This window comes from Echinops telfairi, unplaced genomic scaffold, assembly GCF_000313985.2.
Source record: "Echinops telfairi isolate 266 unplaced genomic scaffold, ASM31398v2 ScPeMD7_7424;HRSCAF=8462, whole genome shotgun sequence".
Classification (NCBI taxonomy): Eukaryota; Metazoa; Chordata; class Mammalia; order Afrosoricida; family Tenrecidae; genus Echinops; species Echinops telfairi.
In genome coordinates this window covers 78,943,116-78,969,088 of record NW_022111324.1, presented here as the reverse complement: position 1 = coordinate 78,969,088, position 25,973 = coordinate 78,943,116, and the positions used below count along the sequence as shown (strand labels likewise).

The following is a 25,973-nucleotide window of genomic DNA, read 5'->3' as shown; positions in this document are numbered from 1 at the left end:
CCAAGGGCTGGGGGAGGGGAGAGGCCCGAAGGCCCCGGGCGGGCGCGCTTTGGCGGCTCTTGGTACTGTATTGTGCAAGGAGCGCAGGGCTTGGGCGTGACGTCACTTCCGGCGGGAGGAGCCGGGCGGGCCCAGTTGTGCGGAAGATCAGTACAATGCGGCCGCGGCGCGCGGGCCCCCGTGGGGGAGGGGCGGCCCGCGCGGGCCCTGTCTCGGCCCCTCCCCCCTTCCTGAACTCTCTGGGACGCACGTGGGCTCGTGGCTTGCGCGCCGCGCTATTTCTCTCTAGCTTTCTCGACTCACCGAGCGGACGGGCAATCTCGGCTTCGTGACGGTATCGAACCGTACTCCATGCTATTTGAATTCGCGATTGATTAGGTCCACTTATAAAAATAAATTTTTTTTTAAGGACGGGAACGTCGAGTGTGTTCTCCGGCTTAAAAATAGAAAAGGTTTCCTGTTTGTTGTGCGCCTTCCTCTCTTACAAGGGTGTTGTGTGTTATAGGAGACGGCAAAACAGAACAGAAAGGCGGAGATAAAAAACGAGGCGTTAAAAGACCGCGAGAAGATCATGGTCGTGGATACTTTGAGTACATTGAGGAGAACAAATACAGCAGGTAGAGGATTCTAACCTAGTTTGACCTGTCCCCCATGGCCCCGCGTTGATGGGGACAAGTTTTATTGGGAGACACTTCTCTCTTTCAGAGCCAAATCTCCTCAGCCACCTGTTGAAGAAGAAGATGAGCATTTCGATGACACAGTGGTTTGCCTTGATACTTGTAAGTGAACCTGTTTTTACCCTTCCTCCAACTCCTTGATGCTGTGGTTTTGCTTTCTCGGGAGGGGGGGACAGTATTAGAACTTTGTTGAACTTAAGAGTGTAGAGAACTTAAGGTTAAAGAGTTGGTATATATTTACATTCTGGTAGCTAAATGTTCAGTGACGCCTCCATTGCGTTGATAATTTCATAGGCTTCAGCAATTTGATAGTTTTTATATAATTTTAAGTTTTTGTTAGGAATATAAAATTTCAGTTTTTGACTATAGCTAATGGAAACTTGTAAGACTATCCATAACGTCATCATCAGCTTCTGTGATAACTATTTTTTGTAGAATTATGTAAAGTGAACCGTTTGGGCTAGTTAAGTATTTACTGATGACTTTCCAATAGCACACCAGTATATTCCCTATTACAGCAAAAGATTGTAATGATACTTTTCCAATAACTGCTCTTTGTTCTCAATTCCAGTTCAGTAGCTGCTGCTTTAACATAAGTTGATTTCTTCCAAAGACCTGGGGCAGCAGCAGTGGGCTATCACGGGGCCACTAGTTTCTTCAGCAGCGAATGGTATCATTGGCAGCACTGTAAATACTGCTACTTTACCCAGTTGGGTTGCTATTCAGTATGAGGAAGTGTTGCAAAACTCAGTGGGCCTTGGCTGTCAGACGGCATTTTTTTAAGTTAAAGAAATACAGGTTTAGAATTGACACCATGGCTCTTGCAGAGTAGAACCAGCAGGTAGGAATAATAGCTTGAAAAGTTCTAGCAGTTAAGTTGTCAACTTGCCCTGTAGATGGATGGCTGCCCTAGATGGAGATTATTAAGGCTTAATTTACCATGAATTAGAAAATGTTTTCATTCAGATTTTCTAAGACTGGAAATGTTAACACTGGGCAGCTGAGATAGTCGTTGAGGTCTCATAAGGAGACCTTGGATTTTAAGATTTTGCTTAAATAAAATGTCACTAGAAGCTGTTAAAATTATTGAAGAGGTGTTATAAGGATTTAATTTAATCCCACCAACATAGGCTTTGAGCTAATTAGAGATAGAAATATAATTGCAATATTTGGTGCGTTGTAAACAATGCAAATTTTATCTGTGTAATTAGAGCAAATTTGACTTGAGAATTACAAATTGTAGCACTAATATCAGTCAGAAAAGGGCTTTCTCACTCTGGTGAACATGCATGCTAATAAGCCAGTGACCCACAACGATAGCTAGGTTACGGAAGCTTTGGCTTTGGATAATCCCTCTCATGATTGACTTAACAGGCAAGTCCCTTCATAGAGGGCCTGTGATATTAACTGCTTTAGACCAGGGTTATACTTTATAAATGGAGGCAGCCTCTCAAGTTTTAGAATTGGGGCTTACAGGGCGCTGTTAGAGGACAAGCTCAAGAGCTCTTGCTCCTGTTTAAAAATACTTGGCTGTGACCCCTTTCGGTTTATTGTGCCACTTGTAAACCCAGCCTGGTTGATTTCCTGCTATCCTCTACTACTTGCCTCTGTATCAAGGTAAAGAGCAGAGCAGGTATGTATGTCACATTCTCTTAATTACATGCTTAAAACACATTTAAAACCTTGGCATTACATGATTTAGATGCAGTTTATGCTTTAGCTCAAGTGACATTGGTGGGAGTGGGGTTTAAATTCAAAATTGGGAAAGCATGTTCTGTGTAAAAGGCTTATGCAGCATATATTTAAAATAACAATTTTGTCTGCTTAGCAAATAATGCTTGGTGATACCAAAAGGATATAACGGATTATTTTGTATAATTACAGATAATTGTGATCTACATTTTAAAATATCAAGAGACCGCCTCAGTGCTTCTTCCCTTACTATGGAGAGTTTTGCTTTTCTTTGGGCTGGTGGAAGAGCATCTTACGGTGTTTCAAAGGGAAAAGTTTGTTTTGAGATGAAGGTAAAATGCTAATTTTGTGGTGTTTAAAAACCTTTATGAGTCCTTAAGATTGTCAACGAACTTTGAGGCTTTCATGCATTAGAAGAGACTCTTATCTATAGAGCCAGCCATTTCTTTTAGTATGCTGATTTTTTTTTCAGGCTGCCACAGTTAAGGATTTTGGGTATCTTTTAATATTTGCTGCCCTTAGAAATGTGAAAACACCATTCTTTACCTTTTCCATTCAAATTTATATGCCCTTAGATTTCCATCAAATTTTTGGTGTGGGGTGGGACCAGGGTAGGGATAAAGAGGTGCCTTGTCTTAGGGAGAGCACTGTTACCCTTAGACCAAATAACAGGCTAGGATTCAAGGGGTTTGCCTTCCATGGTTCAGAGTTTAATCTCTTTCTTTTTGACTTTTAAGGTTACAGAGAAGATCCCAGTAAGGCATTTATATACGAAAGATATTGACATTCATGAAGTTCGAATTGGCTGGTCACTTACCACAAGTGGAATGTTACTTGGTAAAGTTTTATTTGGAAACTGGGTTTTCGAATTTAAAGGGTGTTAGTATTAGCTACATTGGTGTCAATTCAACATTTTCTGCGGTCTTTAGCCAGTCTAATAATAATTTAGAGATGAATAATACATTTAATAGACTGCTTCCCTTCTCCCACTTTATGATTACTTAAGTTTTATGACCAATACAACTTTTTATGGCAAGCAATTTAAGTTGTCAGCTAGGTAATTGTATATGCCCACGTGGCACTCATAGCAATTCTTTCTTGTTTGGGGGGGATAAATAAGGTTGATAGGTCAAAAGAAAGAATATTAGGTAATAAGGTCACTGTTGCTCTTGTGCCCTGTATTTTTAAAGATAAAAGTAATAGGCTGTAATTGTCTTACTTTGGAACACCCACCTCATGATAATAAATTGTTTAGGTGAAGAAGAGTTTTCTTATGGGTACTCTCTAAAAGGAATAAAAACTTGCAACTGTGAGACTGAGGACTATGGAGAGAAGTTTGATGAAAATGATGTGATAACCTGCTTTGCTGTAAGTTGCTTAAAAATTGCATAGTCTTTGTATAAAATTGTTTTAGCTACCCGTTACTTGAACTGGATGGTTTTATCTCCTCCCCAGTGCTGCTAGTGCTAATCTTTGGTACTATCGATATACATTCTTGTACTAACTGATTATAATAAAAGTGAAGTTAAGCTTGGAAAACAAGGCATTTTAAAGGGGGGAGAAAGAATCATTTTGAGTCATCAAAGCTTGAAGTTGGCTGGAAAATTTAGTCGTCTAGGGCTAATACTATGTTTCTTAATCTGTGGTAAACTTCATTCTTTAAAACAGGCAGAAATTTGACCTGTTTTCCACAAAGAGGGAATCGTACTGTTTTAAATTAGAAGTTACAGAAACCTAGAGGAAACACATGAAAACTTTTCTATTTAACAGAACTTCGAAAGCGACGAAGTGGAACTCTCCTATGCTAAGAATGGACAAGATCTTGGTGTTGCCTTCAAAATCAGTAAGGAAGTTCTTGCCGGACGGCCGCTCTTCCCACATGTTCTCTGCCACAACTGTGCAGTTGAATTTAATTTTGGTCAAAAGGAGAAGCCATATTTCCCAATACCTGAAGATTATACTTTTATCCAGAATGTTCCTTTAGAGGATCGAGTTAGAGGACCAAAAGGCCCTGAAGAAAAGAAGGATTGTGAAGTATGTTGTTTTTGTAGCAATCTTCTCTATGTACATTGTTAGCACTGAAATAAATTCATGGTGTGAGTGCCATGAAAAGTTCGATGATAAATTATTATCTGTCTCTGGTTGCAAATACATAAATTATCAGGTGACCCTAATAAAATAAGTAAGATTCTTATTTGCATTTTAGGTTGTGATGATGATTGGCTTGCCAGGAGCAGGAAAAACTACCTGGGTTACTAAACATGCTGCAGAAAATCCTGGTAAATACAACATTCTTGGAACAAATACCATTATGGATAAAATGATGGTAAGTTAAGAAATTAAAGGCACCGTGGAGGTGGCAGTTGGAACAAAGTTAAAAGAGTATTTTTATTACCTAAGGAGCCTGCCTTCAATAGATGTCTTTTGAATAATAGGTAACAGATTATAAAAATCTTAAATGATAAATGAGAAAAGGTGATATTTAATTTTCATTCGTTTATCATGTTAGGCGTAAGCTGGTAATAAGTTTGATTTGCAACATCTTAAAATATTTATCAAAAGCTGTTTACGGGATGTTTTAAATTTTAAAACAGGTGGCAGGTTTTAAGAAGCAAATGGCAGATACTGGGAAACTGAACACACTGTTGCAGAGAGCCCCACAGTGTCTTGGAAAGTTTATTGAGATTGCTGCCCGTAAGAAGAGAAATTTCATTTTGGATCAGGTATGTTGCTGGGACTTAGAAATTTTAGAACGCAGGCTTGGTGCAGAGTATGAATTTAACTATTAAACACTTAAAATGTGGTTAGGGTTACAAATTAGGGAATCAATTATAACTTTTAAGGTTTAACATGTACGGTTTTTTTGTAAGTATTAAATGTAAAATCAAGCTCATTAATATCATGACCTTTTTTTATTCTACCCCTTTCCCCCCAGACTAATGTGTCTGCTGCTGCCCAGAGGAGAAAAATGTGCCTGTTTGCTGGCTTCCAACGAAAAGCTGTAGTAGTTTGCCCCAAAGATGAAGACTACAAGCAGAGAACGCAGAAGAAAGCAGAAGTAGAAGGAAAAGACCTCCCAGAACATGCTGTTCTCAAAATGAAAGGCATGAAATATTACGTTAAATTGCTTTACATGGTTTATACTTTATACCTGTGAACTTGCTTGTCGTATGTCAAATTGCATTAACTATAGTAAATACAGAATGTGTATTTGGGAACTTGGTGCCTTGTTGGGGGAGGGACGTGCAGCATAGAATATTTAGCCATGAGTAGACATACTATGTGGCATGTTTTTAAAGAATAAGAGGCTTTCTAGGATTGTGGGTGTCGTTGGTTTTTAAGTTATTTTTTTACTCCCTATAGGAAACTTTACACTGCCAGAAGTAGCTGAATGCTTTGATGAAATAACCTATGTTGAACTTCAGAAAGAGGAAGCCCAAAAGCTTTTGGAGCAATATAAGGAAGAGAGCAAAAAGGCTCTTCCACCAGAAAAGAAACAAAACACTGGCTCAAAGAAGAGCAATAAAAATAAGAGTGGCAAAAACCAGTTTAATAGAGGTGGTGGCCATAGAGGACGTGGAGGATTCAATATGCGCGGTGGAAATTTCAGAGGGGGAGGCAAGTTAAATTTGAGCATTTTTACTTGGTCTAAGATGGAAACATGATGATGATCTTCGCATTGGATTCCATGTTCATTAGTGCAATGGTTGGCGTATATGTTTAATAGTAAACTTAAATTGTGATTTGATAATAGACACTAAATTACTTGGTTGTCACCATCAAATTATGTTAATTGGTTAAACTTGTTAAAAAAATTATTTGTCTTTATTTTTCCTAAAATGAATAGTTTAGAAGGGATTGTAAGTTGATAGAAACTAAACTTATTAAACTAAACTTGTCTTGTTTTTAGCTCCTGGGAATCGTGGTGGATATAATAGGAGGGGTAATATGCCACAGAGAGGTGGCGGAGGAGGTGGAAGTGGTGGAATCGGCTACCCATATCCCCGGGGCCCTGTTTTTCCAAGCCGAGGTGGTTATTCAAACAGAGGGAACTACAACAGAGGTGGAATGCCCAACAGAGGGAACTATAACCAGGTAATTCCATTAAGATCCTTATGATCAATAATTCTAGTTTAATCTGAAGAGAGTTGTAGGCGTATGTTGTGGAGCCATAATTCTAAGAAATGTGCATGCATTGACATTAGAAAAACAATAGTAAAATGAGTGCAGTTTGTAATTTTGCATTTCAGGTAACATTAATTAGAAAACAAAACCCAATAAATTAAAAAACTCACTATAAGGTCTCCAGTTTTTTTATTACCCTAAGATTAATGCTATCACAACTTGACCATATCTAGTAGTCGCCAATCAAATCTTAACTATTGTGCTCAGAATTCTAAAAGAATTTTATTTTATTTTTTGTAGAACTTCAGAGGACGAGGAAATAATCGTGGCTACAAAAATCAATCTCAGGGCTACAACCAGTGGCAGCAGGGTGTAAGTAATTTCTTAATGTATACTAACTGTAATTTGAGTTCATAGGAACCAGTCTTGAAAGATCTTGTCCAGTGAATGAAGTGTTTGTAAGTGTAAATAGGACAAGGTGTGAATTGTAGCTGTAACTATAATCAAATACATTGGAATTTGCTGTAACTTAACACTTTGAAAAGTATATTTAATATGTAATGGTTTTTGTTATGACTAGCTTTAATTGTGTAAACTAACCAAATCATGTTAAATGCTTCTTTTGTAATATGTATACAGATATTATTGGGAATTAATACAAAGGAAACCTGGTTTGATAGAAATCAGATGTATGACAGCTATAAATTTGTTTGCAGCAATTACTCTGAATTAGATTCATTGTCATTTCCTAAAAGCAGTTTGAGTGGCTTATTGATGTTTTTTCTTTAAAAAAAACAAATTTTCTTTTACAGCAATTCTGGGGTCAGAAGCCATGGAGTCAGCATTATCACCAAGGATATTATTGAATACCCAAATAAAACGAACTGATACATATTTCTCCAAAACCTTCACAAGAAGTCGACTGTTTTCTTTAGTAGGCTAACTTTTTAAACATTCCACAAGAGGAAGTGCCTGCGGGTTCCTTTTTTAGAAGCTTTGTGGGTTGATTTCCCCCCCTTTCTTTTTTCTTTTTTGTACATTTTTAATTGCAGTTTTAAAGTGAATCGTAAGAGAACCTCAGCATTGTGCACGATAAGAGAATGTGTCAGTATTTCAGGGTTCTACATTTTATCTGTAAAATGTGACTTTTTTTTTTATCACAAGAGAAGTAAAATGTTGCTTTGTACCTGGTGTCTTTTATTAAGAATTTACTCCCCCCATTTCTCACAGAGAATAACAGCTGGGAGTCATTGTCACAGTATAATAGAAATGTTAGCAACCAGATTCATGTACGGACTAAGTGGTCCTCATGAATTGCACAAGACTCTGTACTGCTCATATTACACTCCATCCTCTCTGTAGTTTGGTGGGTAGCCTGGAAGGGGGTAAGCTAAACAATAGTTTCTGACAATAACTGGGGGGACACTTTTTAAATAGCAACGGAATTGGCATAATTGAAACAAGATAAAACTTAGAACCAAGATAGAGGAGATGGAGTGTATGTAGAAGGGCTGTTAAAAAATGTAAAACTTGGTTGCATTACTTGTGGAGGTTCAAACTTGTGAAGGTTAAATACCATAATTTTTCCATTTGTTCTGCATTTTGATTCTGAAAAGAAAGCTGGCTTTGCCCATTTCTTATTAAAAAACTTGTTGTAAATCCAGTTGTCTAATGGGATCTATATGAAGTTAGCTATGTCTGTATGCCCTTCTCCCACAAAATATTGTATAACTAGTGTGCTTGTAGTAGTTAACTCCACCATCTTTGTAAGCTAATGAAATTGTGAGTCACCCATTTATAAATTTTTAATCATGTCAGTTCTCGAATGGGTATCTCCTTAGCCTGCTGATTTCTTTTTCTTTCTAAAGAAAGTGGGTGGAGAATTAATTTAGACATTTGTTTGCAATAAAATAAATTCATTTTACTCTTGTTTTGGGATTCTCGCCATCAAGGTTCAAAATCCCTTTACAACTCCCAAGAGGAGAATTTTATTAGTGTGTGCATTCTGGACAGCTTATTTACTCTGTACATGGAACATTTAGGTTTTAAAAACTTAAATGTATACTGACAATAGCATTATGAAGTGAAAGTTGAATTCCCCTCCCCTGCCCCAGATGATTTAACATTTAAGGAGGGGAAAAAGGTACTGGCTGGGAGAAGTTATATCACTCAAGTTTATCATCTTTACAATGCTAATATTGGCTGTCCTCAACTGACTTACGTATATATATATACGTAATACATAAAACTCTGGGAATAGATGCTTTTAGAAGCCAGTCATTGATTCCACTACTACACAACACTGCTAACTTAAATGTAGATATGTAATAACATTAGATCCCCTAATTGTAATTTATTGGGTTTGCACAGAACACTTAAATATTCTAAAATCTTTTAAAGGCCCCTCACTGAAGTGAGGAATCAGGAGTCAAACTGTAGAACTAAAATTTGACTTCAATCTAGTTTATTGTTGGTTCTTTTAGGTTGCTTTTGGTAAGTTTAGGTTGACTTTCTAATTGCTTAGATTATTTTTTGTTTTAACCATTTTAAAGTCATTTTTTTATGTCATACTCAGTTTTCTTACAAGCTGGAGTTTAGATGTTCATTTCAGTTGAAACCTTGAAGCAATGACTAGTTCTGGAATTAACAAAGGAATACTTAAAATAAGGTAGTGTTTCAGAAGTTAGCATTTTCTATCAACAACTGGTATGAGCTAGTTTTCTCAGTATACAATTAGAATAGTTATCTGCTGGCCCATGTGAAAAAATGATCTAAACATTAACTTTAGGTGTCTTAGAAATTTTATTTTACGTTCTACTTCATTGATTTAAGGGATGTATTATCTTTAACATTTTTATTTAGGTAGAGTATCATGCGTGTATGTACTGCCTAGAATTTGGAAGAATGAATTAGGTAAAAGTATTTAATCTCTAGAACAACAAATTTTTGAGGAAAGGGTTTATAATTGGAATTAGCATTGCCTAGATAGTTATAGAGAGAAATACTTCTAGGAAAGTTGAAAGGAAACACACCAAGTAATAAACAGAAAAATAGAGGTTAAGAAATGATTGTCCAGAGCAAGATCTGTGAATGCAAAGGTTGGATATTTCATTTGCCCGTTCAACCCTTAAATCCCTTGATAGGCAAAGCAAACAATATAAACATAGTTAAGAGTGAATGAAAAAAATGTGTAAAGCTGTGAGGAAATGTACCTGAAAAGAAGGTGCTTTCACTAAAAAGGATGGCGATCAGTGTGACCTTCCTGAGTTGCATTGAAGGTCAGCTGTCCATAGTATGAAAACATGGAGTCAGGAAAGAACTAAATTTGAAGTGTTGCGGGATAGAAATGGGTAAATCAAGGATGCAGGAAGTTTTCTTTGTTGCTGGCAGTTGACAACTAGTTTTTTTTACATAATTTTTATACGTACAGATTTTATATTGACTGGCTTTGACCTAGAAGGTCATACCAGTGTTTTAGACTTCAACTGTCCTGGTGGCAGGAAATCTTAAAATGAAACACTATCAACTCAGCATCAAAATAATGAAGTAGTACTGATCTATAAATACAACTTCATTTCCCTGGGGTAGATCCTACCTGAAAATAATGCCTACAGAACTATAGCCGTAGAGTTCTTTAGAACACTAGCAGTATTAAAGCTTCATAAAACACCTTTCTTCAAAGAAACAAGGCACCTATCACTGGTGAGTTTGTTTATGGAATGGATGGGGATTGAATTTTGCTAATAAAAATTCTAGGACCATTTCTGTTATGGATTCCATTACACAATTACATTTCAATTGGTTTCTAGGCATAGTGGTATCGCGGTCTCAGACACAAGACAATTGTAGTTCTATAAGTATATTAAAAGTTAAACCTGGAATAAATATGACTACTGAAAAAAGCTGTCTAAGCTTTCTCTAGGTTTCCAATAGTCCCAAATCTTGATTTCTGTTACTAGCTGGGCATAACCAAACCCACCACCACCTTTGAGCCAATTGCGACAGACCTGAGCATGGTAGAGCTCACTAGGATTTCTGAGACTATAGGTAGTCAGCCATGTTTTTCTACTGCTGAATGAATGGCTAGCGGGTTCAAACTGCTAACTTTGCAGTTAGCAGCCAGCATGTAATCTACCACCAGGACACCTTTGGATATAAAGGCCTATCTTCAAGATGTTTCCGTAATTACATTACTACACAGTCATAAAGTGTCTTCGGGATGGGGGGGGTGGATGAAATTTTCAGCAAATGTACAACCCTCCCTCATTGAACTCTCTTCAGAAGATGAAACAATGTTAAATGTGGGCTTGCTTCCTATCCCCAAGCCAATATTTTGAGTCCTTAACCTTGGTTTGAGTACCCTGAGTTTCTGGTATATTGAATTTGTGACCACCTTGGTGAAAGCATTAACACAGTTGTATTTTAAAAAACAAGCTTTGCACAGTGGCAATATTGTAGCCAGTGAGGTGTACCTGAGGCGTGATTATTGCTAATTGAAAACTTTTACCAATACCCCGCCGTGATGACTTGAAATATAGTCGGCATTGGCAGTTTTTGACGGTCTCCACAGAGACTGAACTAAAAAAAAAAATAAAAAATAGCGTGCCCCCCCCAAGACGTGGAGTTAGTTTCAGCCTGAGCAACTCAAAAATTAGAGTAAACTTTGAGCAGGAGCTATATTTACTGCTTCATAGTGGTAGTTTTAATCTATCATGTTGAACCACTTGTCTTCAGTTAGCCTAACCAGTTAAAAACTGCCCCTCAAGATGAGGGATTTTTCCCCTGTGGAGGAAATGTGGGGTGGGTTCCCTGTCCTCTAGCTTCTGGAAGATGTGTTTCATTAGGTAGTTCATTTGCGTTGCTTTTTAATCACCCCTAGCGTAAGTTTAAACATTGAGGATACTTCATTCTACTTCCTTCATTTCATTGAATTAACTTTTCTCCAAGTGTACTCTCAAATTAAGAAAGGTGAGCTACGGTGCTGCTGTACTGTGCTTATTCCTCAACTGGGATTTAAAAGAACTTGAGTCTGAGTTGCTTTTTATTACCCCGTTATACCTTGGCATTAGTTTTTTTATGGTAGTGAAATTACAAACAGTGCCTTTAAATCTTTTTAATACATGTGCCAATTTATTGGGGAAATCGATCTTTAGTTATTCCTGGCTTTAATTAAGTAGGAAAAAACCACTAAATATATGAGAGAATTCCCACAAACTTCTGATGTATTTTTAGCTTACTAGTCAGTTGACTAAAACGATTGCTGTTAGTTTGTTGCCTTAGAAGGACAGGAGTTTAAAAACAAGTTAGCCTTAGTGCTTAAAGTTAGTGAAAAGGCTATACATTTGGAAAGTTGAGTGATGATTTGTTTTTACACTTAATCACAGATTTTTTAGTTAAGACTGCTAGGACATCAGTAAGTAATCCCATCTTGTTAAGGCTAAGTTAGCTATGTGCATCATTTTTTTCTTCCCCAGGTAGGAATACTTTTATTTCTTTTTTCATGACAGGTTTCAACCCAAATTACATGTACCATGATAAAAGGGTTTGCATTTATTTTTCAACAAAGGTCTGGGAAAGAAAAGGCAATATTCAGTTGGAAGTCTTGGTATAACAGGGAAGGCAAAGGCAAAAAGGTCCAGTTCTCATATGATGCTACTATTATACTATTAGAGGTTGTTTATAAGAGGACAAGGCAATTTAGTGCCCTAACTTGATACTGAGTTACTGCTTTTCAGACTTCAAACAGTTCCACTCCATTATTATAAGAGGTAACTAGTTCAGTCTTCAAACTGGTGAGCACTACCACAAAGTAGTTGAGCCAAAAGTTCATTATTAAAGTATACATAGAAAACTAGAATGACGGGGCTTCCTTGGCAACCAAATAGAATGGCTTTTTAAGATAGCTACCGAAGGGACACCTCATACTCAGCTGTGTATAGTAAGTGTCATGGTCAAGTACAGGATAAAAGGTTCCAGTGTACTAGATTTCTTTTGAAAAGAAAAAAATGTGCTGATTTAAATTTCATCTCCTTTTCCTTAGTCTATCCATGTGAATGTGCTGTGTGGAAGAGTAAAAGGGCCCAACTAAATGTGTTCCAGTGATTCCAATAGGTATTCTAAATTAATTGCTGCTTGTACACTTAATAGTTGTTTTATTAGGCTTCCAGAATCATGTTTATTAGAATTCCCTGTACAGTTAAAAAAGGGGGAAACGGAGAACTGAGTCTAGGGTGTTTGTGTTCTGGATTTCCCCAAAGTATTTTCTCTATTTAAAAGACCATCTGTTTTTCATATTGTTGTAAAGATGATAGAGCTTTTTTACTCAGCAATTTGGAAAATAGATTTCAGGTCCTTTTGGGTACGGATGGGAAGCCTGGGCTTTCTACTCCCACTAACAGTTGCAGTCTTGGGAACCCACTGGGGGGGTTCACTGTGAGGCAGCACTGACTCAAAGGCAATGAGTAGTTTTTAGGGGTAGAGAAGTAGTTGATACTTTAAGTCAACTGGCAAGTAAACCTAAAAATTACAGAAGTAAAATTAAAACCTAAAGGATACTGCCTTCCAAGGAGAACTGTTGACTATTTTCCCTGACTGAATAATAATTGTGCCAGCCCAGAGTAATTTCCTGTTGCCCTGAGATTACAGAAGTTAAATCCCCCCCCCCCCCCCACTACTGCTCCAGAATAGTGTAGGTTTTGGTAAATTAAGGGGGAATTTGTGTAGTAATTCCAAGTGCGGTTACCATTTGGTGTTTATTTTTAAATGATATTGAAGCCTAAAATGGTTTAGAATGCAAATAAAATGACCACTCAAAAAACAAACGAGGTTTCAGACTAAATCATTCCCATTACTGTTCATGGAAAAAAGGATACTATAGAAAATGCAGTATACGTATAGAGGGAAAAATTCAATGGAAACTAATTTTAAGAAACAAGTGATTATTTACTAGAATATAAGTTTGCTTTCTTTAGGAGTTCTATTTGGGGGGGAGGATGGAAAAACAATACATTTACCTAAACTTTTACAGGAACAATAGAAATCCTTTAAAATTAGTACTGGCCGATTAAATATAGTGTTGGTAGCCATCTCAAGATAGCAATAATTGAGGGGGGAAATACCCTTATTTTTAAAAAGAATGGAGAGGTTGAAAAGCATTAAAAATCTGAAGCACAACATATCTAGCACATCACAAAGTTTATAATGCTTTGAAAAATAATTTTGTAATGAAATTTTGTCCTCAGCAGCTGTACTTCCCTTTTAAAACATTTCAAAATGGAATCTGATATACAAAACAAGTTGTATTTGGGTGGTAGGACCATACTGGTATATTTACCTGTTTTGATCACCACTGAACTATATTTAGAGATGCTTCCAAGAGCTCTTAAATACTCATGAGGACTATTTAAAAATTAGTAAATAATAGTGATCGTTTTCTTTCCTTGCTAAGGTCTTCTGCTTACCCCCCAAAATAGTGTTCTTAACGTGACTTTAAAAGGGGTGCCTTGACCACCTCCATTCCAGATTTTTATCTAGGAATAGAAGGATTCAAACCTTATTTGATCCCTAGCTCTTTGCTGAAAAGTGCATAAACAGGAATCCTGAATTTATTATATAGACCTCCTCGCATAATGTAATGAAGCAAAGGGAAACCAGCGATGGAGCGGAGGTACGTAGACTAAAGAGATGCTTGCAAATCAAATGGTACCATGGATAGTCACAATTTGTTGCCAAATCAGTCAATAATTGCAAGTCCAGAGAAAAGCTTATAGTTAATTTTAAATTCCCTAAGATCCCTTTTTTATTGAGATTTAAAAACAGGGAGTCAGGAAAACCAAGAAAGGGAGGGGGGAAGGGGTACCCTGGGGGTGCATAAGAGCTCTAGAAAGAACTTAAAAGTAGATAATAGATAAATTAGAGTTTTCAAAACTACTAATGTCCACAATTCTATTTCAATCAGCTATTTAGCTGGTACCTACTGCTATGTCACCTAGTGTGAGATTTCCGAATAATGGAACAGTGAAGAAAGTGCAGTTGGAGATTCCCAAGTTGGAATACAAGGTAGGTTATTTGGATTACTGGAGTGGGAATGAAAAGGTTAAAATGTGGACTCAAGGTCTGCCTGAGGGAGGGCATGTGAATTACCCAATAAAAAATAGTATCAGAGGACACAGCGTTTGAGAACCTAAACAAGAGTGATTACAATTCTGAGAGCTCTGAATTTGAGTAAAAGTCCAGAGGTGTGCTTGAGAAAGGCCTGGTAAAAATCCACAAAGGTTTGGACTTAAATTTGGTGGCAGAGGGGAAAAAGTGGGGACTGAAGATACTAGAGGTGGCAACATTAAGACCAATTTGGAGGTCTTAAAGATGTGTCCAGTATTAAGAGCTTGTGGCAAATATAATTGACAAAACAAATTTTGCAAAGTTCAAATAGTTCTAAAATTTTGATAATGGGTCTAACAAAAGTTTAAAAATAATCCAAATAGTTAAAATGTTCTTTGTTGTTTACTCAGGTCTCCAGTTTACAGTGATTCTGCTAAGAAACTGTTGAAGACCTTGGAAGTTTTACCAGCTAAGAGGTTTCTCTCGTGCAGGGTAAGATAAAATCATTGTATATGCTAGCACTTGAAGGGACCTTAAACTCCCTGGTTTTCTGCATACATGTTAGCTGAAACAGAATAACTGGCCTGCCCATTTGACCTTGCAAGTCTGGCTAGACCAGAGGAGGTATACTGGTACAGATAGGAACTGAAAATCCAGGGAATCCAGGGTGGATGAGCCCTACAGGACCAGTGGTGTGAGTGGCGAAACAGGGAGGGTGGAGGGAGAGTGGGTAGGAAGGAGGGAACCGATTACAAGGGACTATATGTGACCTCCACCCTGGGGAACAGATAACAGAAAAGGGGGTGAAGGGAGACGTCGGACAGGGCAAGATATGACAAAATACCAATTTATAAACTATCAAGGGCTCATGGAGTGGGGGAGGGGGAAAATGAGTACCCAATGTCGGGGGTTTAAGTGGAGAGAAAATGTTTTGAGAAGTACAAATGCGCTTTACACAATTGACGTGTGTATGGATTGTGATAAGAGTTGTATGAGCCCCTAATAAAATGTTTAAAAAAAACAAAAAAAACCCCGCCCGCCCCCCCCCCCAAAAAAAAAAACCACAGCATGTGAAGTAGCTTATTAGTGTGCACAAGGCTTATACTCCTGCAGTGCTGCTGCTCTAAAACACGAGTGAATGTCATATAAACTTATTAGGGCATGATTACTTTGAATAAAGTAAGCCTCACTGAATTGTGGTGCCTTGGTTTATACCCATTGTAAGTAATTTTGCCCAATTCTTCTGATACTTAGCCTAATATCCAAGCCTTTCTTTTGGTAGTATTGTTAGAATCAGTAAAAATCTCTTAGAACAGTGATTCTCAACCTGTGGGTCACAACCCCTTTGGGGGTCGAACAACCCTTTCACAGGGGCCCCGGATTTATAACAGCAAAATTACAGTTATGAAGTAGCAATGAAAATTACAGTCAGGGGTCACCACAACATGAGGAACTATATTAAAGGGTCGTGGCATTAGGAAGGTTGATAACAACCACTGTCTTAGAACATGTGTATATAATCTAATACTTTCCCCCTATGTAACAGCCACATGTAACAGCAGGGGGTTATAAGAAAGAAAACGTCACCTTCTACCCTGAACTGGAGCCAACCTCACTTTTCTTAGTTCTAAAGACATCTCTAAGGCATCTAGCTTGTTACATTTAAAAGATCTTCAAAGGTAATATTGACATTAAAACAAAAAATGAAAAACTCCAGTCCTTTTTAAGTGTTAAAATAGTAACGGTTTTGGAAACGGGTGTAGTAATAAAATTGTTTTTTTGTTTTATTTTTAGGGCAAGATTGAAAAATTCAACTGGGAGAGATTGTATTTCTTAATATTTGTCATTGAAACTCATGGAATACTAGCAGGTTTTTATAATTTTATTGTTCTAACACAGTGACAATAAACTATATGAGCGAATAGCTCTACACAACAGAAGAATGCTTCACTGGCATTCTGATGGGCACAGGGCCAGAGTTCATTTGACAGCAGTGTGCACGCATGTGTACAACTTAATACATTCTTCAGTTGCTTGACTGAAAGCTTTCTTACTGTACATAAATTGTTCTGTGTTTTCAGCTTTGTACACCGATTTGCTTGACTGCTTGATTGTTGCTGTTAGTTTGTTTTCTTTCAGGATCAAGGTGGGTGCTTTCATATAAAATTTTATTTTTGATTCCTTCTCTTGCAATTCGTTCCTGGATTCTTTGCTTTGCATAATTGTACCTACAATGGAACCTTTAAGAAAAGTAAATTACTGATAAAAAATTCCCATTAAAATGAAACTTCCATAATCACAAACTTTACATTGCTTACACATTACTACCCTGAGACTGAAAATATAAACATTTTAATTTGGAGTATTGTATTTAGTTTGATGTCCTAATTCATAAATATACTATTAATAGAGTATTTGGAATATATCCTACAGAAAATTTTCCTCTGACCCTTTGTTTTTAGTAGTCAGTGACTCCCTCTGTCTCTCAGGCAGCTACTAAATAAAATCTATCCTCTTGGCTTAGTTTTTAACATGGAATCCTTAATGTTTTTTTGGATCTGGCACGTTTTCCTCAAGAAAATTGACTTATGCTGTAAAATCTGAACACATTTTCAAATGTAGGCTTTACATTACAAGAATGGATAACCATCTAGGATAGGGTGAAAGGTTAACTTCCTTGAATGAACATGCCATGTTCATCTCTTCTAACATTCAGCAAATTATAGGTGTGGGGGGGGGAATGTATGTAGACATGTTTTTGTTATTTAATTTTTTTCAAGCTATCAAAACTCACTGAAAGTGGTATGTCCCAGGAAGACTTGGAAAGACCTTGTGCTTTGGAATTAAAGATAAACCTCTAACAGCTATGGGATCTATCTTACTGAATGCATACTTAATGTACGTACCAGCATCCTAAAGTCACCAAAACAAATCCTCCTACTCCAGCATCACAAGATCTTCTAATTTTACCTGTGAAATGAGTATAACCCATCATAATTAATTTTCTGTATATTCTATCTGGAGAAAAAATGTTTATGCATATAAATACTCACTAGTAAATAAAAAATGTCCAAGGCCAGCAACAACAGATCCTAATGAACCATATAATACTGAATCCCGGGCACATGGAATGTTTTCAACATCTAAAATTCCTAGGAGCTTAAAGGGCTAGAATAAAATAAAAACATAATAGTTACAGTAAAATTCTATCCACTCAAGTTTACCCTCCTATTAATGTAGTCACATTTGTTTAGCAATTTTTTGTTTTAAGAACATTTCTTGTTAAGACAAATGTGGGCAGTGGTTGTAGTTAATCATACAATTTCTTGTCCATGGTAAACCACTGCCATAACAAAAACCCCTGAATTTTGTTGTAGCACTGCTACTAAATCGTAATTTGTATCTTGTAGGTCACTTTTGTTTCTGGCCTAATTTTTTTCCTAAAATGGTGGGGTTGTGCTAGACTGCCAAATACCTTTAATGTGCAAGAGAGATTTTTATGCTTATTTTGTTTCCCCTAATTCTTTTAAAATCTCCATTGGATGCTCTGACTTACTTTCCAGGAAGAAAAAATGGCAACCATCAGCTTAAAATTTAACTATGATGTTTGTCATTTTGGCTCTATGCTTTTGACTTTTGGAAGGGCGGGGCCATTTTTAAAAATTAGAAACTCTTCACTGTAGCATCCCTATAAATAAAAACCTTTTTCATATAGAAATTCTTTAATGTATTTTCTATATTTGCTTCTTTGGCTCAAGCAGCTACTGGAAAAGATGACCTGGTTCATAATAAAAACAGTGTATACTGTCTTGGATTGTTTTATTCCATTCTCTCTCGCTAGCAGGTGCTCATTGAATTTACAGATTGAATCTTAATGCAAGGTGTGGGGCACTCAAAATCTAATTCTATGCTTCTCATTTAGCAAAAGCATTGTCACTTGTTTAAAAAAAACCAAAAACCCTATGGTCAGGGATGGGTGGACTCTGCTCAGTGTTCCTGGGGTGGGGTTGGGGGTGAGGAGGGTTGTTTGTGGATGCTGGAGCCAGGAAATGGTGGTGCACTAAGCAGCTTCGACCATAGGGGTAGAACACTTAGCTGACTTATCATTCATTGGTTAAAGCAGCCTCCTTTGCAGAGGATGAACACGTTTCTATGGGCCACAACCACCCAGGATCCGGACTGGCAGGTGCATGTGTGTGGAGCAAGGTCACCCTATGATACAAATCTGCAGTCACTTGGATGCCATCAGCTATTATAAGGGGTCTTCAGTACAGGATGTGCCATTTTGGATGTTTCTGGGGTTTTTCTTGACCAAGCTTCAAAAATCAGGCTGGGAAACACCCTAAATGCACATCCCCACTTCCAAAAAATACTTTGGTCTAATGTTGACATTGACTCAGCTGGGCCCTATCCCTTAAGTCGCACCTTTGAGAAATCATCTCTAAGAGTTAAAAATTAAAAAAGGGGTGATGCAAAAGTCTAAGGTGGACGTAACAGAAGGAAATTATTCCTATGGAAAAGTAAAACTACACCCAAAGGATGAAAACAAGGTCCAGTTGAGTTGGGCACATTTCACTGTTGTGTGTCACTAATGTGCTGGCAAAACTAATGCAAACTGAAGTCTGGTCCCCAAAGCTTGTGCTATTTTCCACTATACAGGCCAAACTTACCAATCAAAAACCAGGACTTGTGCTATATTCAGAGTAGAACTGCCCTGTGGGATTTCTAGGCTGCACTCTTAAAACATCACACACAGAAGTTATTAGGGGCTCCAACCATAAGTCCTTTTGAGGTTCATATAATCATGCGTTTTTAAAATAGTCCCTTAAGTAGCCTGTAAACAAAAGTATAAAATTTTACTTTTGCCTTTAAAACCTCTTAAAAACTAAGGATATCTAGGTTGTTTTAGTGAATTTTTAAACTTAAGGAAAATTGTATGAGCTCACTTTGGAGTATAGCTTTGTGAAGCCAAACTCATTAAACCCAAGATTGCAAAGGCAGAATGCCAATTTAGTAATCTATAGAACTAGTTCAGCTCAAACTAGAACCACCTTGTTTCCCATTGTCAAATCAATGCCCGTATTCTCTTCATTGAAAAGGATGAATTAGTGCCGTTACTCTAATGGTAATCTCACTTATGCACTAAATTCTACCCTCTTTTATAATTTACAGCATACTTTCTAAACCAAGAGTGGAGAATAGTTGGCTGGAAGGCTAGAACTTCACTGAGTGGATTCAAACTTAGCAACCCTATTGAACAGCTGGGTGGTTTCAATCTGTTCACCTTGCAGATGATGGTCCAGTGTGTGACCAGTGGTTCTCAACCTTCCCAATGCCATGGCCCTTTAATACAGTATGTTGTGGTGAACTGTATTAAAACTATTTTCGTTGCTACTTCATAACTAATTTTGCTGCTGATATGAATCGGGTGACCCCAGTGAAAGGGTGGTTCATCCCCCAAAGGGGTCACGGCCCACAGGTTGAGAACCACAGGTTTACTCACTATGCCATCAGAGCTCCTAGCAGGCCATAAAAGGCCCATGAAATCAATACTGCTAAAATCCCACGCTTCACCAAAAAGCAGTGCCAGCCGTCACATTAAAGAGCAAGTTGGATGTTTGACCAGAATGGCCTGATAATCTGCCCTTTTCAGAAGAGATTCCCTGCCTCTGGGCCGGACCCCTAGCTGCCTACAGGTTATCTATCCCTTAACTCTTCAATGAGGTATGCATTTACGTAATCTACTGAAACTGCCATCAAGGTTTCCAAAAGACATCTTGCCAAACCCACCTACACCTTAGCATATTTGGTCCAGATCCCTTGTTTAATACTTATTAATTTGGCTTCCAATACAAGGCCACCTGATTTCCTTTCTATCTCACCATACCTGGCTCTTGCTATCAGCTAAGCAGCTCTAAATGTTGACATGCTACACTAGTCTGCTCTCCCTGGAATCTAGTCTTTCCTTAGGCTTCTCAATGCTTCCAAATACCACTTAGGATGACTGGGGTTTGCATATAAAACTCCCTTTCTCAAATGTCAGTCTGAAGTTCATTTGATTATTGACACCTTTATACGGTTGACTCTTGAACAAGATACAGTCCAAAATGCACATAAAACTCAACCCCCTAATTAATATTTAAAGTTGATCACATTTTGTTCGAATATAATACTTTGTAGAAAAAATGTGGAAGTCATTTATTGAACTGCACTGCTCACACTGAGGGAAAAGGGGTTGGTCTTGCTGTCTCAGTGGCAGAAACGGAAGAGGAAGAGGAGATTCATGGGGAAGCAATAGAGGCAGGCACATAATGTAATTTTAGGGAAACTAAATTGTCTTGACATTCTCATTTTTCTAAAAATATTTCTATATGGTACCAATCTTGCTACCACTTTCGTTTGTGCCTGTATCATAGAAAGGTCCATGTTGTAAAATAGATCAAAAGCAGTGTTGATAACTCTTGCCAGAATGTCAAATATTTTCTGGCAGTGGTTTGGAAGCATTCAGTAATATACAAGTGGTCTGCTGTTAATTCCTCTGGTGTAGTGTCTGGGGAAAAACAAACCTCACATCAGGTCTACTGGTGAGACTGCTCCTGTGAGTTTCCAACTGTTAACTGGAGTAGAAGTCCCATCTTTCTTCCACAGGAGTGGCTGGTGGTTTTAAACTGCTGACCTTGCAGAGCACATCCCGACAAATAATAGCTAATACATTTTCTGAGAGCCGTAAATCTTGAAACCCTACATATACCTGCACTGTACCTTTTTACCCATATCCAAAATCTCATTTCATGAAATGGCTCTCATAAATCCTGTGATGTCATGGAAATCTACAGTTCTCTTCAACAATTTCAAGGTTGGTGGCTTACATGGTGTTTCCTCTAACAATGGCATCTTCAATGGTGTAATCCTTCCAGACTTTTACGATGGTATAACAGGTTCTTATAGAGTTGGCAATCCTCTCCATACAGGACCATGTATAATGAACCTCAAGGGTCCTTATGACCACTGCCACCACCACGCTTTTAAGTTGAATTAGAGCTGTCTTTGGGGCAAGTAGTTCATTTAAATTCAAAGCTTTGATGATGGTTAACACATGGGGTTATGGGTGAGCTGGGGCATTGTCCAATATCAAAAGACCTATAAAAGGTAATCCCTTACAAGCAAGACAGTTCCTGACCCCAGGTACAAAGCACTGATGAACCCTTCATGGCTTGAGGATTAGTAGCTTTATAAAGGCAGTGCTGATCACAAATCCATCTACATTTGCACTAAATAGCCTGTCCCTCCTTGCCACAATCCTGTTTCTCTTCCTAATAAATGCCCATTGTGGTTTCTCCACCCCTTTACATTAAAAATCCATTCAGGCAGTTAAGACTTTCTCAGTGACTTTAAAAGCATGTTGCCTCTTGGTTGGCAGAAATGGCTTCGGTTATCTTGACATTTTTAAGCCAAACCTTTTCCTAAAATTACCAGACCATCCCCTATTAAGTTCTCCAGCTTTAGTTTCATCTCCCTTTTAAATTGTCATAGAATGCTTTGCTTTTTTCCTCAATCATATTACTCTTTAGGTATATATATTAATAACTCTGCCCACATAAAAGCTACATTTTCAATATGAGACAGGTAAAAGGAGATTTTGTGTGAGAAGCAATGGCTTCACTTTTTTGGTTGTTTTAACCTCCCTGGCAGTGTAATCATCACAGTAATTTTGTACCCAAAGTGGTACATTGTTTTGCATAAAATTTGTTTTATATTGTAGGCCTGTAATTCTTAAGAAATTGCTCATTTTAATCTCTAGTAGACATTCCAGGTATGATAAAATTCTGACAGTTAACATTTACCCCAAGGCACACTCGGGATTACCACCCGGGAGGTTAACAATGGTCTCTGCTGGCATTATTTTACTTGAAATGGTGGGCAACTTCAGCAGCAGACTTCGGTGTTCAGTATCTGTACATTCAACTTTTTCTTGTAATGTCATGACTTTTCTGCTCTTGGGAGTACTTCCAGCATCACTAGTGGCACTGTGTGTGGGTCCAAACCATGGAGTTAACCAAGTATGGCCATAAATATGAAAAATACGCACAGACTGTGAGATTACTTTTTACTGCAATAAGCTATTTATTGGAAAGATTAGTTGGAGATTAGCATCACAATGAATTTTAAGTGATTATTTCTAATACCAGAGCTCACAAATTAAAGCAGGAGGTAGCTACAAAACTATTATAGTAGTACAGGTAGTTACTTTTACTCTGTTGTGATTTAATCAGGCATCTCCCTATTTCTACTATGATCGTCTGTGCATTTAAGTTTTTTTTTGCATTTTTGATGTTAACTTTTACTGATATACTTTTTTTATGGTGATGAATGACAAAACAGACTAGTACTTAAGATATTTTATGCATCTCAAAGTGTTAAATTCCAAAATTTTTTCCATTAAAAAAAAATTCTGTGTAAGTGCATCCATGTACTTCAATCTCACGTTGTTCAAGGGTCAACTATTTTGAAATTAGAATTTTCACCTTCATACTTGCCTCTTCATGGCCTCAGCCAATTTTTTGGCCCAAAGCCTACAAATCATCCTTGATTTCTTCCTTTCCTTTATCAACCCATGTTTTATTATCAGTATGTTGGAAGATCCCACCCTCAAAATAGATCTTTAACCAAACCATTGCTTGTCAATTCCACTGCTGCTGTTTTCCTGCTACGACCACCAGGCTACCATCTGTCAGTCTTCAAAATTAATTTTAATTTTTAAAATATCTGATTTTTAAAAACCCCATAGCCTCTAGCTGTACTCAGAATATATGTACTCCATACTATTGCCATAAGAGCACTGTATCCACAGTACTCACTTTGTGCTTCCTTTTCTTAGCTCACCAGTAGGAACAATGGTCTTGTGTCACATTCTATCTTTCTATGAGACATTTTGCTACTAATGGGCCAATAAGTTGACAATGATCATTTTCTTTCATCTGATTGTACTTTTTGATTCCCAGTCTACTAAACCAGGTTCATGACGCTAGCAAAGATGAGCAATCAGACAGGAAAAGGATAAAAGCCCTATTAAGGATCTCAATGTTCATCACAAAGCTAAGTCTAGAATTCAGCATTTACTTTCCATGACTCTTTGAAATATGCAAGTTCCAAACATGAGCATTTTTTTACATTTAGCCTATTCTAAAGTATCAGTATACAAGACATTAAAAACTATACATTAGAAAAAACTTTATTAAACTTGATATTTAATAATTTAATGATCTGGTATCTTGGGCTCTTGGTCAAATTTAGATGAAACATCCCTAGAGCAGCAAACAAGAGCTGCCAAAAAACAAAACTCTCATGTAAACCTTCACCTAAATCACAATAGAAAAGTTCTTTAAAGTGAACACAATCTCCAACAATGAGTCTTCAATAAATGTTTGAGTCTCATTAATTCAATGTTAATGTTATCCTTAGATTACTATTTAAGTTTGTCTTCACGACCATCTTTTAAAACCTCTGTATGAAGATATAAAGAGGAAGATGTATAAATCATTACATTCCTGTACCATAAATGCTACTCTAAATGGTGGTGCTGTCGGTGAGGTGTTAGGCTGCTAACCCAAGGTTGTTGGTTTAAACCCAGTAGCTGCCCTGCAGTTGAAGATAAGACTGCTTCCACAAAGATTTCATGTCTCGGAAAATCTGAGCTGGAGTCAGAATCAACAGCAGTGGGTTGATCTGGTTGTGTATCTACTTAAGGCGAGCGGGGATGGAGAAAAGCAGCACCTTAGTGAGCTGGAAGTCCAAGAGGGCTTCCTTGAAGAGCTTGGCTTCCTAATAGTGTGGCTGGAAGATTCCTCCTCGCAGCTCTCCTGGACTTCTCTGCAATGAAGTTTTAACATTTTCTAAAAATTGCCTTCTGATATGTTCCCGTGACAGTGGCCATAACCCTTTGGGCTTACCTCTCTGCCTTCAGTTGCACTGGTCCAGCAGAAAACACGACTAAGTGTATTTCTCAAAAAACTGATCTATAGGCATCCACTTATCAGACCCATGTTTAAACACGGTTTAGAATAAGCCCATGCACGTTAAGAACTGGAGCTCCAGCAGCAATATTTTTGACTGACCCTCATGTAAGTCGCAGAAATTTGTAAGCAACAGAGCCACTATTAGATTTTAAGGGATGGTGTGTGTGTGTGTGTGTGTGTGTGTGTGTTTAAACTCCCATTACAGGTTGGAAAGAACACACTGAAAACTGGAAGGTGGAGAAAGGAGAGATCACAAAAAAATGAGGATAGCAATTAATTAGAAGCATTATCACATAACTGGTTAAGGTTAACGGGAAAATCTCAATCTTTTTATCTGACCCTCCACTTGTGGATATAATGAAGGTTCCAATCCCCAGCATTTACTGAGTCCCTTTTAAAGAGTTGTAAAGAACACCGTATTATGGAAACAGCACCTATCCTTTGGGAGCTTTTTCATGCAACTCCTTTTACCTTTACTGTGGTGGTACTGCTGGGTAAGCATTTGGACTGCTCACCACTGGGTCGGAGGTTCAAAACCACCAGTCAATCCATGGAAGAAAGTTGAAGCTGTCTGCTCCTGCCGGTGTCTCTGCGTTGGAATCCGCATTGGGTTATTAACCTTTACTATGAATTTCCTGTGCAGTGGGCATTTTCAGCAAAATCCCTCGTCAAAGGATTTGATCTTACTGTGAATAGTACTTATCTTTGAATAGTTCTTACGAGCCCCCTCAACCTGGTCAATTTGGTCTTTTGGCAATTAGATAAAAACGTGGGGAAGTAGGTGCCGATCCAAAGAATCAAATAGCACGTGCTCCCAGCTTCCTGGAGGGCATTTCCCTAAAAGTCGCTTGGCTCGACCCTGCTCTTCACCCACCAACGGCTCCCGCGCCCAGGAAGGACGTGCGGAGGCCCCGGCTCCACTCGCTCGCCGCCCCCGGACGCCCCTGGTTACCTTCCCCTTCTCGGGCTCGCCAGGCTCCGTCTCGGCAGCCATCAGGACGAGTCTGCCCCTCCGCCCGGCCGGCTACAACCAAGGCCGCCCAGAGACGAGGCCGCCGCCCGAACTGCCGAGCGCGGCTCGGGCCCTGCAGGCCGCCAGACGTGCTCCCCGCCCCGCTCCGCCCCCTGCGCCACGGCCGCCATTTTAAGGAACGCTCCTAATCGTCCGCAGAGACTGCGCCGGCGCAGCTCCCGGCGCCGTCGCTGCCATTTCCTTTGTTCAGCCAAGCACTTTCTCCTCCCTCACAGACTCTTTGCAGCTCGGCACCTAGCCAGCAGGGCGGGAGGGGGCTCCGGAAACGCCGCTCCCCGGACTCAGGGCAGAGCTGGGGCGCGCACTGAAACGGCGCCCCTGTCGGCCTCG

General features: G+C 38.4%; 2 protein-coding genes and 1 non-coding gene across 3 annotated transcripts in view; 2 read left to right on the top strand and 1 right to left on the bottom strand.

Moving 5' to 3' along the window:
• Nucleotides 1-8,418, top strand: part of HNRNPU (heterogeneous nuclear ribonucleoprotein U) — a 9,694-nt gene extending 1,276 nt beyond the window's left edge. Inside the window, exons 2-14 of the mRNA XM_004699959.3 lie at nt 506-617; nt 706-779; nt 2,562-2,701; nt 3,107-3,206; nt 3,625-3,737; nt 4,140-4,403; nt 4,576-4,695; nt 4,964-5,092; nt 5,305-5,473; nt 5,733-5,987; nt 6,280-6,464; nt 6,795-6,866; nt 7,307-8,418. Of these exons, the coding sequence (XP_004700016.1) occupies nt 506-617; nt 706-779; nt 2,562-2,701; nt 3,107-3,206; nt 3,625-3,737; nt 4,140-4,403; nt 4,576-4,695; nt 4,964-5,092; nt 5,305-5,473; nt 5,733-5,987; nt 6,280-6,464; nt 6,795-6,866; nt 7,307-7,360 (1,787 nt within the window). The 3' untranslated portion in view covers nt 7,361-8,418. The remainder of the gene's footprint in view (nt 1-505; nt 618-705; nt 780-2,561; nt 2,702-3,106; nt 3,207-3,624; nt 3,738-4,139; nt 4,404-4,575; nt 4,696-4,963; nt 5,093-5,304; nt 5,474-5,732; nt 5,988-6,279; nt 6,465-6,794; nt 6,867-7,306) is intronic.
• Nucleotides 8,419-10,926: 2,508 nt separating this feature from the next.
• On the top strand, nt 10,927-11,067 carry LOC115872397. Its single transcript, XR_004047806.1, has one exon. It is a non-coding gene; the product is annotated as a U4 spliceosomal RNA (small nuclear RNA).
• A 5,395-nt stretch (nt 11,068-16,462) lies between these two features.
• LOC101655950 (cytochrome c oxidase assembly protein COX20, mitochondrial) lies at nt 16,463-25,668 on the bottom strand. Its single transcript, XM_045297847.1, has 4 exons — nt 25,563-25,668; nt 17,648-17,762; nt 17,501-17,564; nt 16,463-16,834 (listed from the first exon to the last, which is right to left on the bottom strand). Exons 1-4 carry the CDS (start codon nt 25,602-25,604, stop codon nt 16,672-16,674), a joined length of 384 nt encoding a protein of 127 aa, XP_045153782.1. The 5' UTR covers nt 25,605-25,668; the 3' UTR covers nt 16,463-16,671.
• Between the last annotated feature and the right edge of the window lie 305 nt (nt 25,669-25,973).

Excerpts from the sequence above, each read along its gene's own strand:
- LOC101655950 (XM_045297847.1), bottom strand. The coding sequence starts at position 25,604 with ATGGCTGCCGAGACGGAGCCTGGCGAGCCCGAGAAGGGGAAG. Across the intron at positions 17,565-17,647 it reads TGGACATTTTTTATTTACTA|GTAAAATTAGAAGATCTTGT; the intron begins GTGAGTATTTAT and ends CTCATTTCACAG. Across the intron at positions 16,835-17,500 it reads TTGGTGACTTTAGGATGCTG|GTTCCATTGTAGGTACAATT; the intron begins GTACGTACATTA and ends CTTTTCTTAAAG.